Source organism: Stylophora pistillata, chromosome 5 (genome assembly GCF_964205215.1).
Source record: "Stylophora pistillata chromosome 5, jaStyPist1.2, whole genome shotgun sequence".
NCBI lineage: Eukaryota > Metazoa > Cnidaria > Anthozoa > Scleractinia > Pocilloporidae > Stylophora > Stylophora pistillata.
Window position 1 is genome coordinate 29,598,645 of NC_142523.1, and position 16,323 is coordinate 29,614,967.

The 16,323-nt window shown below is 38.3% G+C and overlaps 3 protein-coding genes across 3 annotated transcripts in view; 2 read left to right on the forward strand and 1 right to left on the reverse strand.

Annotated features, from left to right (window-relative positions):
• Positions 1-1,289: 1,289 nt before the first annotated feature.
• LOC148731341 (uncharacterized) lies at positions 1,290-2,983 on the forward strand. Its single transcript, XM_088761056.1, has 2 exons — positions 1,290-1,526; positions 1,765-2,983. The coding sequence occupies exons 1-2, from the start codon at positions 1,413-1,415 to the stop codon at positions 2,800-2,802; spliced, it is 1,152 nt and encodes a 383-aa protein (XP_088617182.1). The 5' UTR covers positions 1,290-1,412; the 3' UTR covers positions 2,803-2,983.
• Positions 2,984-3,023: 40 nt separating this feature from the next.
• Positions 3,024-6,519, reverse strand: LOC148731342 (uncharacterized). Its single transcript, XM_088761057.1, has 3 exons — positions 6,162-6,519; positions 4,364-6,005; positions 3,024-3,944 (listed from the first exon to the last, which is right to left on the reverse strand). The coding sequence occupies exons 1-3, from the start codon at positions 6,469-6,471 to the stop codon at positions 3,281-3,283; spliced, it is 2,616 nt and encodes an 871-aa protein (XP_088617183.1). The 5' UTR covers positions 6,472-6,519; the 3' UTR covers positions 3,024-3,280.
• Positions 6,520-6,697: 178 nt separating this feature from the next.
• LOC148731343 (sorting nexin-5-like) overlaps positions 6,698-16,323 on the forward strand; it is a 301,059-nt gene continuing 291,433 nt past the window's right edge. Inside the window, exons 1-2 of the mRNA XM_088760408.1 lie at positions 6,698-6,804; positions 7,590-7,664. The gene's annotated coding sequence lies outside the window, so the exon portion shown is untranslated. The remainder of the gene's footprint in view (positions 6,805-7,589; positions 7,665-16,323) is intronic.

The following is a 16,323-nucleotide window of genomic DNA, read 5'->3' on the forward strand; positions in this document are numbered from 1 at the left end:
TACTGTAAAAATCCACGATTACTGAAATCTTCCACGGAAAAGAACCCCTGTGTAAACCGGCCATATCTGGAAACAACACTACGACGACATATCTTTGTCCGGCATTCGCCGCCATATTTGTTTTGCAACAGGAGATTTTATAAGGGCTTGGTAACCACGCCCAAAAAAAAATCGCAGCCATGGCTTAATTTTCTTGAGTGTAATCAAAGGACTGTCTTGGTTTTTGAAACATGGAATTATGTACCGGATTGGGAATTCAGAATGTCGCGGTACACGTAGTGGAATGTTGCCATCAACGATGGAAGATCAGTAGCGGATCCAGACCTGACGCTTACAGCTTTGAGACTGAAACTCTTACATCGACAGGATTGTATAACAATTTTTAACTGGCTGATTTTTTTTAATGAATCCAAGTAAACGGTAAGCAGGCAAGGAATTATAACGTGCAACCGCAAGTAGTGGGAGGGGGTGTGGGGGAGAAATAATTTGCCTCAAAAGAGTCCAATAGTGACTTTCTGAATCAAAGTTTGGACCCCCCAATCAAAAATTCCTGGATCCGCCTCTGAAGGTATAGGTGAAATGAATAGCTTATCGAGGGGCATTGCTTGGTATTCACTCAGACGGTGTGCGCACTCCGATTACGTTGCATTGTGGTAGCATTATTTTCAATGTGGTGGTGAAAGCGGAGACTTTGGTTCGTAATTGTCGCGTATTCCATCGTTCTCAAGGAAAAACGCAAGCATTGTACGTCTTTTTAGTATCTAATTTGTGACCAGTTTTCGAGAAGGTCAAATTTGCTCTAGGTCGTATTTTGAAGACTTTCAAAGATTTAGATGGCCACTTTGATCCTTCTTGATATCTCTAACCAAACGCTTTCCAACGTGTATCAGGAGGTCCCTGTCTTCTTACAATGCGTTTGCATGTCAAGGGTCAATCCTCTGTTAAGTAACCCGCGTTTACGTTACACTAGGCCTTTTTCCCACGGGAAAGTGAGACATTACCCACGGGAAGTCTGTGTTTAGTGTGTGACCTTTATTCCCACAATGAAACTGCCCATGGGAAATCGCTATGGATACATCAAAAAGAACAAAAGAATTACCCATCACGTTTCCCGAACCAAGTCGTAGGGTTTAGCAGTGGTTTGTCTAACCACAAGAGTAGTTCAACCAGTCGGATGGAAGAAAATAGTAAATCCGGAAACCGCAGCACATGCTGGGCATTTTTGTAGTGTTGTGCTGAAATCGCGGCAAATATCCTCGCAGGTACCAAATGCAAGACACGCGGCATCAAACCATAGTTAATCGAGGGGACTGGTTATGAAAGCCGGCGAACTTCAAAGGACCGGCCTATTGTTTGGGTTTTGAGGTTGAGATGCACCGTCACGTGACATTGACCGTGCATCTAAAAACAACATGGCGGACGCGTGTGATGACATGTTCTTCTTTGGAGACGATTTAGAGGCAATTTTAGGAGTTTTAGAAGAAGAAGAAGACCTTGATGAGCACTTCAGAGAAGCAGCTGCTGATGTAAGCTATAGAATCTGTTTTAATAGTTAAAATATAGCCTAAAAACGTCAAAAAGGAAGATTGAACATGAAGGTCGAACAGACTAGCTTTCGACATCATGCTTTCGATCAATCACTCTTATTTCGGGCTCTATTTATAAACCATTTCTTGCCTAAACGTTATTTTATCAGCTGTTGATTTAAAGATGATTTATGAACCTAAGTAGTGTGTGATGTTGATCGTGAATTTGGTTTTGCAGGTTCACCCACTGAGCGTCACTTGCCCTCATTGTCCAAAGAAATGCAAGAGTAAGAGCGGACTGAAACGTCACATCACTGTTAAACACAAAGATAAAACAGAAGAAACAGAAGAAACTGAGACAGACAAACCAGAAAATCGAGATCTATTAACTGTGGAAACGTATGCAAGCATCGTTGGCAATGCTAAAGTGAAACTTAGAGACAGCAAAATTTATCCAAAGGTAAACAGAGACGAGATATGGTCCTACAACTGCAACACTCTACAATCTTCAACAGCTAAATTTTCTGAAATTCAGGGGCTTTATATTCAATTGGCAAAGTCTGGAAATGCAGAGAGGTTTTATGCAGCCTTTTACGCTAGCATAGTCTTGCATGCTTCGAGCCATTTTGTAGGATTATCAAGAAACTCTGCTACATTACTTTGTTCAAAAGTGGCCGACTGCCTTTTAACACATAGCAAAGAAAAAGCAGAAACTCACACATGTGAACCATTGACGAAATTATCTGATAAAGAGAAGTCAGGGTTACAGTATATTGGAGGTTATGTACTACATAAGCTACATAACAAGCACAAACAAGCAAGTAAAACACTAGAAAATGACCACGCAATCTCACTGATAATGGCTGGGAAATGGGACAATCCTATTGGTGAAGATCAGAGATTGACTACAACATTGAATCGAGGTGGACTGTGGAAGATCACAAGAAATGCTCAGTCTGTTTTTGAAAGAACTGAACACTATTTCAGGGAAGCTACACGTAAAACCAGTCTGAAAAACATTCCTTTAGCTAATATTATTTCAAGATCAATGCATGATGTAACTGTTGTCGCATCTCACTCTGCCATGTTAGCCGACTCTGAAGTTGAGATTAGTAGCCATGTTGCCAAAGATGTTCTCCACAATATTATTAGTTTGTATGTTAGAGTTCGTTCTTTTTCATTTGTGAAGGACGTTATTCAAAAACACAAAATTAGATTGAAACAACTGAAATCAAAAGCTCTTCGCAAGGACATCAATAGGTCATCAACAGACTAATTACTGTAATATTCTTTAAATTCCCAAAACAAATAGACTTTTCTGTAAATTTAATGTTCCTGTTTTATTTAAAAAATATCATAATAAGTTTGACTGACGCTGTGCCTAGAATATGTATTTCAGGAATTATGCTACAAATATTCAAGTAGAAATACAAAGGAGGCAAATGTTTGAAAGTCAGTCCTTATGTATTATATTATTAAAGTCTTATATGTATTACAAGATCACTCACTATATATTTATGAATAACCCTATGATACAAAACAAGAAATTGATACTTTTTATATTTTCCTAAGTTTTAAGCTATGTTTTAAGTTAGATACACACTCATTTGGAGATACACAGGTTATAATAATCAGCAATGTCAGCATTATTTAGTTTTCTTCCTTTTTGGGACAGGGTCATCTGAGACATTAACCCATGCCTTGTTTTTGTCTTTCCTGCCTCGGGTATTACCAGACTGACAGGTGACAGCGCGTTACACTCTGATGGTGTTATTGTTGTAACCAAATTGACGCATATCTGGGTTGTCACTTCTCCTACCAAGCTTCCTCTGGTTCCCAAAATACTCCTCAAGGGGATCTTGGCAAAAGCGCTCAGTGAGCACATATTCCATCCCTTCATTAAGTAGAAACTTTGTAGCCTCTACAACTGAATGAACTGTGATTTTCAAGCCTTCGTAGGTTTGCCAAGAGAGAAACATCTTGCTCCTTGCATTGTTGGTGTACTCACCAGGACGATTGGCCACACTCTCTCTCCAATTTCTCAAATAACCAAGGAAATCATTGGTTAACCAGGCAAACCGTTGATCATTCACTGATGAATATGGCTTGAGAAATGGCTTTCTTTTACGCACATGCTCATGTTGGTTGCGAACATTCAGACAATCAAAGAAGTTGTCCATCATTTCGCACAATTTAGATGTGGCGATGGTGTCGGGAGGACCAAATGACTTAAGAACATTTGCCACTGAAGCACTGAGGATCTGGACAGCAAGGTTGACTCTCATTGTAGAGTAAGCACTGAGCTTAATATGGTCATAAGTTAACCGAGGAAGCAGCTTTAGGCCATTGTCAAGGTCTTGATGAAACAGCTGGATAAAATGCTGCCAGAGGATATAGTGGCCATCATTCCACATGTACCTACAGAATAAGACATTGGTTATTACTATCAATCACTAAATCAAACTACTTCCTTATCGTAGTTTACACCTAAATCATTATATGAATTCTGTAAATGTAATGTTGTTTTGAATAACTAAGGAAATGTAAATCCACCCAAGTTTTCAAGGGAGTTCCCAATCACAACCCCCCTCCTTACGTAAAAATCTTATTGTTTGTAACCATAGTAACCATGTTAGCTAATGTTATCTAGTCAAAATACCAATAATTCTAGCTTGACTATATTATTTCACCTCTTACTAAAAGCAAGGGAAATGTTTGACTCTGTTGTCAATTATATGAATAAATCATACAATTTCTAACATGGATGCATTGAAAGTGCAAATTTTATTCTGTGAAATTATATCTCTACAATAATAGTTTCAAATATATCGACTTACCGAGTACATGTACCATGACCAGAGCTGTAGACACAATTTCTTGTAGTCTTAATGAGATGGGGAGCATCAGAACAAAAATATATGAACCTGTCGGGTGCATAGAGGTTCACAGTGCGATAGCACACATCAGTTCCAGCATTACCATCAAGAGCTTTGTGCATTCTGTACAATGCTCGGTTGGGTGACGCTCCATCTGATGTACTTGCAATCACCCAAAGATTACAAGCTAACTCAAGCACACATACTGCTTGCCAAAACAATGGCATAAGCTGATAAGATGTAATCCCATCGGTGGCAAAATAGGCTAAGCTGAACTTCAACTCAGTACAGAGACCTCTGATATAAAAGACCATAGCATGGCTTGCAATCTTGTCAGCTTTTTCAAGTGTTCCAAAGTTTATATCAGGATCTCCCAGGTCAAGGAAACCAGTTAGTTCCCCAGATACTTTGTCAAATACCAGATTTGACAAAATTTTCATTTCGTCAAAAAGGAGCACAATGTATCGTTGCACATCGAAGTAGCTGTTTGTAAGAACATTCAACTCCTCAAGTACTTCCTCTTGAATGCCAGCTTTGGGTCGTATACAATTTCTATAGTCCTTCAATGTGCGTTGGCTCGGCAGTACAAGGATGTTACTTTTCCTGAGCTCTTCATAGCATGCTGGGGACTTGGTAGCAAGTGACAAGCAGTATCGAATGATCATAGGATGGTATCGGACACCAGTTTTACTCTTTGTCATCAATTTCTTTTGCTGCTGCCAGAACAGATCCATGAATGGAGTGATATTTTCATTGGATGTCCCCAATATACTTGTAATGTCATTGCTTAACTGGTTGTCTACTTCTACACTTGACTTTTCTATCTCTGATTTCATTTCTTCAAGCTTTCGTTCTAGTTCTGCACACTTAAGCCTCTGTGTTTTTAGGGTTAGCTTTATTCTCTCTGGTGTTGTGTGAGAGACTGGAGCAAACAAATGAGCAGGCTTTGCAAGCTTTCTTTGCTTTGCTTTCTGATCCACCTCTGACTTGTGAGAGTATTTGTAGCAAACACAGCACTGCTCACCATGCTCCACCAAAACTTCACAGTCCCGTGTTCTCCAATATTCCAGCTGTGGGAATATCTCAGAATCATCTCTGAATAACGGATCCACTGACTTCGGTATAATGTGGTGTACGATATCGGATGACAGTTCAAATGGTCTCACTCCAGGGCAAATCAAGAGAACATCAATTCTCTTGATAAGTTCAGAGACTGTGATGTTCATAACGGATCGCAAGGTTTCAAGATGAATCGCATGATCATCTGGCAGAAACCATCCAAACACAGACACAGAAAAACCAAGACTATCATCGATGGTGAGCTGAATCTTTGGTAACACAAGCAGAGAACTCTTCTTTGTCAATACAATTCGATCGATTGCTGCCTCTAAGATCCACTCACTTAGAATTTTCAAAGATTTCACTCGTTTTACTAGATCTTTAAAGTCACTGTAGCATTTTTTAGGGGCCACTTCTGGGATTTCGTTGACTGCGCTTCGAGGTGGACGCACATTTACTGGTGTTGTGAAGCAACGCTTCGGCATGTTTACTGTTGGCAAGGCACCAAACTTCGGTTTCTTTTTCTGCATCTTTTCAGATTGAACTAGAGTAGAAACAATCACAAACAAACAGAATCAGAATATAACGTTTGAAGTTTATCAAAGCTCAAGTTAATTGATAAGCTATGCACCTAAGCACCGCGCAGATTATGTCTAGGATCGCGTGTAGTTAAACTTATAAGATTGCATTTAATACTTACAAATCTCAATATCCTCGGGCCTAAAATGGTTTTCGCACGTAAAGACACGATCATTGTCGATCTGGCGCTTGAAATCTTTGTCTACAACGCGTGTTTTGGTCAATTCGTTTAGCCAAAGTTCTCGCCATTTCTTGTATTCAGCATTGCGAGGGGCAGGAAGTTTCCAGATGCCGATTCCTTTCGTTTTGCGGGACGAGGCGCAACCAAAAACAGAGCAGTTATCTCCGGGCATTCCTTCTTCATTTATAGATACATACAAGCAGTATTTAAGAAGGAATAGTAATATTACAGACGTAAAACGTGCAGTCATCAGTACAAACGCTCACATGTGAGACGCCATCTTGAATCTAGGTGATGCACGGTCACGCTAGGTTGAACTCGAAAAACCAAAACAATAAGCTATCCCTTTGAAGTTCGCCGGCTTTCATAACCAGTCCCCTCGATTAACTATGATCAAACATGGCCAACTTTCGAGGTTTACATTAAGTATATTTTATTCTATGGCATCTCTTATGCTCACTAAAAGTATAAACACCTTTTTTATTCTAACTTACATAGCCACCAGTTACAAGCAAAGTGAAAAAACGTCTTAAATGACAAGTTTATCGCGAGCTGTGGATGATTTTTGACATCATAGTCACAGGTAAAAAATGTTTAAAGTGGTTTTCTTTGTTTTTTGTTTCAATTGCTTGGATTTTTTTATTTTAAGTTTGTAGAATTATCATAATATTACTGGAATATCTTAAAGTTTATGATTACATAAAGCGTACATCCCATTCAGGGTTGTAAAATATGAATTGTAGTTTGTGCTGGGGGTACAGAGACATGGTTCTTTGATGCACATTTCTCTGCCTGCCAGAAGATTTAAGACAACTTTGGGAATGATTTTTTGGGGGTCTGTACCTAATTTATGATGAGAGATCTTCAGGTGTTTCATTAAACTTTTCCATAAGCCAGTAACCAGCTTTTGTTGAAATCCTTGGGCCTTCCTTATCAGTGTTAAACCTCCTGCCCTTGCAGATCAACCTCTCACCAGCTCATGTTGCTGCAGGCCTCATTCTTTCCTGTGGGCATTAACCCTTTACACCCTAACATCAGTATGTATATTCTCCATACTGTTCTCTATACATTTCTTAGGGTGCTGACAAGGAGAGTTTGTTAAACAATCAAGAGCTTCTCCAGTTGGTGATCATTTCCTTTATTCTCCTGGCCTTAATGTGTGATTCAGGGGTGATATTGCAAGGAGAAATTATATTCCAATCACTGTTAGGGATTAAAGGGTTCATAAAACACTCCAGCCAAAGTGCATAAATTATAATGAGGACTGGACCACATATGACTTAACTTTGTTTTGAATTTAACCATTACCAGAATGACTTGGCCTTTTTTTAGAAATAAAAATGATTAGAAGTTTTTCCTCCTGGTTAGGATCTTGATGAAGAATTTCAGAAAAGAAGAGATAGTGTGGAAGAGTAGACACCACTTCCCAAAGAGACATATGGGGTCAGTGTTAGTAAGGAATAAGTTTTAATGACTGGTACCAACTGAAAATTTACCCTAGGGAGGCATTATGATTCACTAAAATGAATATTATTTGGAAGGCTCAGCTGGCTAACCCTTCCCCTTTCAGATCTCTTTAGGAATTCTCTTGACTTTTTCTATACAGTTCTCTTGATATTAGTCAAGAGAATTTGGTATTGGATCAGCTGACATTTCCTTCATTGATGGTATTCTCTATTCTCATCACTCAATGTCTGACTGATACTATTTTTTTAACCAGTAATGACATTGTAAGGAGTAATTATGTTGTGATCACTCATGCATTAGAGTTGGCATAAATGCTTGCCTTCCAACAAGTTAGTCTGGGATTGGATGCTCTGCATCCTCTGCAGCTTGTGGGTAAAGGATAGAGTTCATCCCCATCGTTGGTTTGCTCTGGGGTCTTTGAGGGGAAAATTTAGGGTATTCTAAAATGTCAACTCTGCAGGAAATTGTGATTGGAAAGCCATTAATGTGTAAATTTGTGAATTTTTTTCTCAGTAATAAATAAACAATAAATTTGTGATTTTGTCGATTTGGTTTAATTTACACCAAACAGCACAGGTCTGTGATAAGAGGGTGCTTCAAGAGGAAAGTGAGATTTTAGTTTTTGGCTCTAAGTGTTGCCAATTTTGAGATTCTGCCTGTGAATTTTTTTTTTTTTCGTTATTATAGCACTTTACCAAAATACTACACAGTCAGCAACGACATAGCAATCTTTCTTTACTACAATGTATAATCTGCATTATGGTTTTCAGCTAGGCTGGCCATGGTAAATTTCACCCTGAAATCTCACTTTAGTCTATGGTCCAGTCTGGTATAATTTTAGAAAGAAAGTATGGCCAAAATGTTGATATCAGAAGAGCACCGAAGTCAAAATATACTTGAAGTGTTATTATTAATGATGAAGTTCTTGTTGTATAACAATGTATAATGATGTATGATGACAGTTTTACCCTGGCAGAATTAGACATAATATGTTAAAGTATCATAATGGTGATTTTGAATTTCTTTGTCAACTTCAGATACTGGTGTTACACCTAAGCAGTGAATGATTTTTGCTCTGGCATCATGATGGTATCTGCTGGTAATGATAACAGCACCAAGGAACTAAAAGGGTTTTTGTTCTTTTTCTGAAATTGCCTATACATCATCCAAATCACGTCAGGTCCACTATTGCTTGGATTGGAAGTCGGCCCAAAGAGTTAAATATTAGAAAAATATGGATTGAACAAACAGATGTATTGAGTAAATATGAAAAATCCATAAATTATTAGTAATAATTTATAGCAATAGTGGACCAGACGTGATTTGCATGATGTTTTTTTTTTCCAATATACAAATAAACACTGTTTTACCACAACTCCTATGCTACATTGTAGTTCTGGTCACTCTGACTATCTTATAATAGCTGACAATGAGAGGGAAAATGTTTCTATGAATGGTGAAATCAGCCCACAAGGCTCATCCTGCCAGAGCTTATATCCCATAATGCAGTACTAGCTTGAAAATTATGTGTAGATCTGTTGTGGAAGTGTCAAGCCTGATCTACAATGGAAATTCTCCCTCCAGCATCACAACTGAATATTGTATGAAGCTAATGAGAGTAAAGGAATTGAACATCTAAATCTAAATATCTGATATGCAAAGGGCAATACAGCCCATCTTCAGCAGGTATCCCACCCATCCCGACCCAGGGGAGGACATCCATCACACAGTAATCTCGTGCGTGGGAAACTGACGTCTCCCACCCCAAACCCTGTAGGAGACGGGGCCTACAGTTTTAATATGTATTCATCCTTATCCGAGAAGACTAGAATATCTATCCATTTCTTGATATTATTGAAAGGTAGCAAGTTTTCCTCAGTTATTTTAAGACCATGATTATTGGTCCGGCCAGGGCTCGAACCCTTGACCTCCCGCACAACACAATTCGGCGCTGACTAAGCAATTGAGCTAAAAAAAATCTCTTGATTGCTGATCAAATTCTCCTTGTAAGTTCTAGAAAAAATTTACAGTGAACAGTATTTAGAACATACAATCTGCATTCGGTGGATGTTAGGGGTAGCCATTTGGGTAGCCATTTGGTTAGGGGTAGCCATTTGGGTATGCCACCCAAATGCAGAATCTTAACGTGAAAAGACTCCCGAGCAAGTCTACAGGCAGCATGAGAGTGAGAAGAAACGTCAGTATGCCAACAGGGTCATGGAAGTCGAACAAGGAACTTTTACGCCTTTAATATTTATTACAACAGGTGGAATGGGCACAGAATGTAAAATATACCATAAACGTTTAGCCGAGTTAGTATCAAATAAGAAGGGAGAGAGCTATGCAGGCACCATGTCATGGATTCGAGCCAAGGTTTCATTTGCGCTCATTCGTTCAGCTTTGCTATGCCTGAGAGGATCACGATCCATCAGAAGAACCCTCGATATCATCGACTTGGACTTCTCCCTCGACAACGCTATCGCCTGTCCAACGTAGTTTTGTGAATTTTACCAAGTTTCATATATACTTTCTCTTTTTCTTTTGTTTTTACCTTTTTGTGAATTTATTAAACTATTATGATTATATTTTAGAGCTAGTGTAACTTTATCTCTTGAAAAATAAAGACGCATTTTCATTTTAGTATCGACAATAATAATATTGATGATGATGAAAAGGATTAGATTGTAAATAGGATTTTAATTGAAATCGGAACTATTAGAAGGTCTTTTTCACTTTTAACTTGTATATGGTTATTTGCTATGAGTGTTATTAAAATTTGATATTACTATATAATTTAAAAAATATATTATTATTATTATTATTATTATTATTATTATTATTATCTTCTTGTACCATTTTCCCGCAATTGTTCTTGCAGTTGTAATATTTGATAGCTTATAGTAAGCGTTTTGAGATACCCTGGAAGGTTTACTAATTACAAAGGCTTGCAGACCAGAAAAGGGAAATTATTGAAAGGTTTATCAGACATATCAGAGTGGGAGTAATCAAAAACTTACTTTACTGTCTTAAAAAAAAGTAGATGAAAATGAAAACTGAAAAAAAAAAAAACAAACGCAAGAAAAAACAAAAACAACAACAAAACAAAACACATACCGGCTATTAAATTAGTTGAAGAAGCTTTGTTTTGTAACGCCACCAAGCATAAATGATGAACATTTAAACTACTGTCGAAGAGTGAATGATTAGGGGAAGAAGAAATGAAAGGGCAAATTAGACAGGTGAACCTTCAAATCTATAATGAATCATTGCCATCAATATTTTTTGTTGTCTCATAAATGTTGCAGATATTACATCAGAAAACCAGTGGTAAAAAGGAAACTTTCCACCAAGTCTCCCCTGACAAGTCCCACAATAGAACTACCCAAGAAAGTCATGGATTTTGTGTTAAAACAGCCATCACTTAGATGACGATGGAAACATTCCTTGTTCCCTTTATCAAATCTAGTGTATAGAAATCATATTGAATTCTCTTTCCCATTGTTAGCAGTTCAAGGAATCATTTTATTTAAAGTAAGTCATTCTTAAAGCCATTTTTGTATTTAAAACCATTGAACTCTCGGATTTTTTTTGTCCGACGTTTTCCAAAATCCTGCTCGACCATGCTCCTTTATCTCAAACTTCACAGTCAATCATAAGCGGCCATGAAACAATTGAGGATTCCATTTATAGCAGTTTATTCGTTTTGAATTCTGTCCTCTGCAGGGAAAGTTGGCAGAATTTTGCGCAGAGTCAGCTTGAAACAAATAAAATTTTATTCGAGATACCCCAACAAGATACAAAAAGGAATAAAACTCAGCAATTTTGAGCTGACCTACAGTTGCTATGGCTGTTTCCGTTAGTAACTGCTTTTCCATAACGAAAAGCTGTGAGTTTACGTTGCTTTATTAAATATAGACAGCCCTGGGGGGTTCAACTTCATATCAGAAAGAGCTCATACTGGTTACACGGCTACCAGCCGTGCCTGGTAAGCTGGTATCGTAGAGCGCAGAACTGCCTTAGGGAGGTCAAGGGCTCAAGCCTCAGACCGGACCAACACTCAGGGTCTTGAAGTAACTGAGGGGAACGTACTTCCTTTGCTATGATATATTCAAGTGGTTAGACTTTCTAGTCTTCTCGGATTAGGACTATAAATCCTTGGCTTCGTCTCCTGCATCTTCTGTATACTGTTTAGCAGGGGACGTCCCCCGACTCAGCGGTGAAAACTGCCTTACACAGAAGCTTATAAATTATTTGGACCAAAAGCAAAGCTCAGGAAAGCATTGTCCTCTATGCAGCTGACTCGGCAAGTGTAAGTGCGGATGATCTTTTGGTCAGTGTTACATCATCCTGATCAGCGCACTAAGTTAGTACTGAACGAAATGATCGGGGCGGTCCTACATCTGAACGATGGAGGTTTTCTTCATCGTCCAAATCGTTACTAGTCTTTTCCCCTGGTTTCCTAAAATTGTGTCGATCTCTTGAGCTTTATCTAGGACGATTGGGTTGACACAGACGATCATTTAGGAAGGCCAACATATTACGACCCGCATTCAACATCCCGTGGTACAAATCCTAAACCTGCAACCCTCTTGAAACGACTCTTTTGCGCTAATGATGGTTAATATTCTTGGGAAATAGCTTAATCAGCCCCTGGCCTTTATGCCGTGCCTGACCATTTGTTAACTGGCATTTTGTTGTCGTATGACCACTTTGTTTTGTCTGCTTTGTTTCATAATTAGTCAATTTTTTTACACTCCCTCCCGCCCGGGGAACTTTCCTTGACCCCCTCATAAGTTCCTCGTTTCCTCATTAAAGATGCCCGAGCAGATTCACCGCCTCCTTTGTCTTTCTCTGTGCTGTAGAGTGTGGTGGTGGGGGGAGCATTTTGATTTCGTCTTGTCAACTAATTTACGAGAAGGTAGAGGGAAAGTGTTATTGCATTACAAAACAGTCCGACAAAATTAACAACAAACAGGATCACGATGATTGCCTTTAAAATTTTATTTGCTGTTTTATGTCTTAAGTGCGTCCAATTCTCAGAATTAAAACACTGGTTTAGACTGCTTGTAAAGAAATGAGAGATAGTTTGCAGTCGAATCCGTGCCGATATTTGTTTCATTCGTATTAGTTAATCGTCGGTTTCCATACAGTCTCTGTTCTTTAATTTCATTAAAATGACCACATCTGTGTCTTTTGTTTTTCAAATGTTTAGCTTTCGTTAAGCAGTTTATGAAATGTCACCCTGGAGCTTTGAGGTCGTATCTCTGACCTTGGCATACAGTAGTTTACTGATGTCGCAGCTTACTAAATAACCTAATAACTCTCGGTTTATGAGTTGTAAAGCCTGGTTTTTATTTGTCAAGAAAATCGTAGACGATCGGCAATTTCATTGTTTCCCGACCTTCCCCGATTCTCCAACAAATGAAACCTTGAAATCGTAGAGATCCCAGAAAACCGGGGACATTTCTATTTTGTTGGCCTTACACACTTCCTGCCATGATCCATTCGGCGATCATTACTGGTGCAGCAGCTGTGTACGCATCAACATCGCCATAATGCATTTATATTTCTCTGTCGCGAAGAAGCGATTTCTATCCAAAACCGTTTTCTCGGACATTAAAAAAAACTCTCCGGTAGAGTTTCTTCCTTGAATTGTATGCAATATTAGCCACCTAGCGATCCCAGCTGAAACCTCTGCGCATTAGACAAGGATCTCACGTGTTACGCGACTTGCAACGTTATTTAGGGTAGGATTCTTAGCAAATAGCTGCCTTCCACAACGAACAAGATCTAGATGATTTTCTTCAGTATTTCATATGCTTTCGGTTAGTTAATTCACCTTTGAAGTCAACTATCAGAATATCGTTGCTGTGTTATGCTTAAGGTGCAGAGCAGAGCATAGTTTGCCGTCGAATTTGTCAATATAATATTTGTATTATCCGTTTAAACATTGCAATGGGCTAGCTTCATGTTAGTGTTCCCGATTATTTCGATATTTTCGATGGCTCCGTTTCAGGTTTAACTTTCTTTAACAGAATATTTATGTTTGTGACCCTGGAGCGTCGAGGATGCCTGTTTAGCGAAAACACTTTAATTTTAGTTCAGTATTTCCTTTACTTTCAACATTTTACGTTGTTGTTGATATGTTTCCACATACATTTCCTTAGAGCCATCGAAAGATCGCAAATTGGAGCAATTTGTTTTGTGGGTACTTCTTCCTATAGGAGGCGAAGCCACGTATGTTATCGAAATAAGAGCGTGATCATGGTGAAAATAGAATGCCAAACCTCACCCGATTTTGACTCGATGTCACACTTTGCTGGAAATACTTTGTTCACCTCGGCGAATTGTGGGTCTTTAACAGTGTCAGTTCCTTTGATCATGAAATGCCTATAGAGTCCAAATCGTAAACTAGTCACGTAGCTTTTCGAGTACAGGCTGTCATCACTTTTTTTTCAGCACTGGCGTAGACTTCTTCAGATCGCTGGTCAAAGCGGTTTTATGTAGGCGTTCCCCACCCCTGTTTGCCTATTCACTTTCCTTAGAGTTGGCCGACCAACTGCCGATATTTGCATGTTCAGGCATTATCCTCTTGAAAAAATAATGATAAAGAAAGAAACGAAGGAAGCAAAAGAAAGAAAAATAGAAAAAAAAATCATAAAAACTTTAACGAGCCATGTTACAATTCTGAAAAAAAAAAAAAAAACAAACAGTGAGTCTCTATATTCGTATATATTTAAAAGACCATGTTGGAGTTTCTTTTCTCGGCACCTGTCGGTGGAGTAAAATTATTATGTATTTTTGGTTAATTTGCATTATAGGCGTAAAATTTTCGTTTTTCGTTGGCCGCTTGCTCGGAACTAAACACTAGCCAGCTAGTGATAACTGTCTAAAAATAAAAGAATAGAATATGAAAAAAGAATTTACACACTACAAAAGGCAAAATGAGACGAATTTAAAACGAGAAACAACAAACAACAAACAAAGCTAGAAAAGCAAAGGAATCAAAATTAGGAACTTTTGGAAATGGAAAAAATTCTTGAGAGGTGTCGGTTGAAACGGTCAAATGTCTTTACTTGACTTTATTTTCTTTGTCGCCAGATGACTGGAAGCGTGATGGGTCACTTGATTGGTTTTCTTTTAAAGGATGATGATGTAAAAAATATAATTTTTGATCAACAGAAATGGTGGTAATGGTAATGGTTTATTAGATATGAACTCGGCACTAAAATGAAATACTTCATTTTTACAAGAAATTACCAAAAATATTTACAAATTAACTGAGACTGTATAAATACAAATTTTGCGGGGGGACTGGGTTACCGGCTCACAAGATTCTATTAACAAATTATTACAAAGGTCATATAAATCTACTGCGATAATTCATTAAGCTTTGACGTCATTGCGGGAAAAAAAACTTATTTGAAGTCGTTTTGTCCTACATTTAAAAAGAGTCAAATTATTGCTGGAGCGCAGCTGACGGCCGTGTGCGTCTAGTCTTTTCTGTGGAATTAATGATGATAACTGTGAGTTTTTAATTTTCTTGAACTGTTCGAGGCAAAGACGTTCCCTATTCTCTTCCAGTGTGGGGTAGTTCAAAACATTGCATGCAGTTCTGTAAGAAATTAGTGGTTCGATTATCCTGAAAGCTCTTCTTTGTATCTGTTCTAAATTGTCCACAAGGTAAGATGGAAGGCTAGAATGCCCTACCGGGCATGCGCACTCCAAAACAGAACGTATTAGAGCAGTATAGACACTAAGTAAATCCTTGGGTGGAAGGCCATTGCGGCGCAGGACACGAAGGATATAAAGTCGCTGAGCAGCTGTCTTTGTAATGCTAAGAATGTGACTACCCCATTTTAGATAATAGTATGCTAATTGCAGATCAGCCATCGTGTTCGTAAACATTTAAGCTACCTGAGAATTTATACATCTATAGATCATCGATGATCAATTTATCCAAATTATTCTTTAATTGAACACAATTCCGTAAGAGTACAGTCATTTTTATAAAGTTCAAGGTATCAATAGATGTTTGCAAACAAGAATCCGAGCGCGACGCTCGATTATTTTACCCGAAAATTCCCGAAATTATTTGAAAAGAGTCTATGTGAAGACGAAACGCCGCGTCCTACCGACCACCAACTACTGTTGTTGTTTTATTTTTTTTATGCATTTATTCCTCCTAAGAATTTTAACCAAGGGAAAGAATGACGGGTTAACTTCTAGCTCCCAGAGGTGATTACTATGCAAGTTCTCCCAATAACATGCAACGTTATCCAGCAAACAGGTAATGAGAATACTCAATTTATCCAGTTAAAATTAGAGGTTGTCATCTCAATCTAACATCAAATTATTGCATCTACTTCACAAAGAAATATGTAGCACTTAGAGGGAAGAGAGAGCAATCAGACCTCGGGAGTTGAAGGTTTAATCTTGCCCAGCCCCACCCCTGTTCGCACATTGTCTTTCCCGAGAGTTAGCGCCAACCAACACGTTGTATTCGCACGTTCACCCGATTTTCTTCGCGAAAAATGATAAAAATAATAATAAAAAAGCGAAGAAAGCATTTTTCCTTAGAACAATACATTTAAAGAAAAAAAAGAAAGAAAGAATACTAACTTCATGTATCCAT

What these genes read in the sequence shown, in the direction of transcription:
- LOC148731341 (XM_088761056.1), top strand. Translation starts at nt 1,413, where the DNA reads ATGGCGGACGCGTGTGATGACATGTTCTTCTTTGGAGACGATTTAGAG. An exon ending in TCAGAGAAGCAGCTGCTGAT is followed by an intron (nt 1,527 to 1,764) that starts GTAAGCTATAGA and finishes TTGGTTTTGCAG; the next exon opens with GTTCACCCACTGAGCGTCAC.
- LOC148731342 (XM_088761057.1), bottom strand. Translation starts at nt 6,471, where the DNA reads ATGACTGCACGTTTTACGTCTGTAATATTACTATTCCTTCTTAAATAC. An exon ending in GCCCGAGGATATTGAGATTT is followed by an intron (nt 6,006 to 6,161) that starts GTAAGTATTAAA and finishes TTTCTACTCTAG; the next exon opens with TTCAATCTGAAAAGATGCAG. An exon ending in GGTCATGGTACATGTACTCG is followed by an intron (nt 3,945 to 4,363) that starts GTAAGTCGATAT and finishes CTTATTCTGTAG; the next exon opens with GTACATGTGGAATGATGGCC.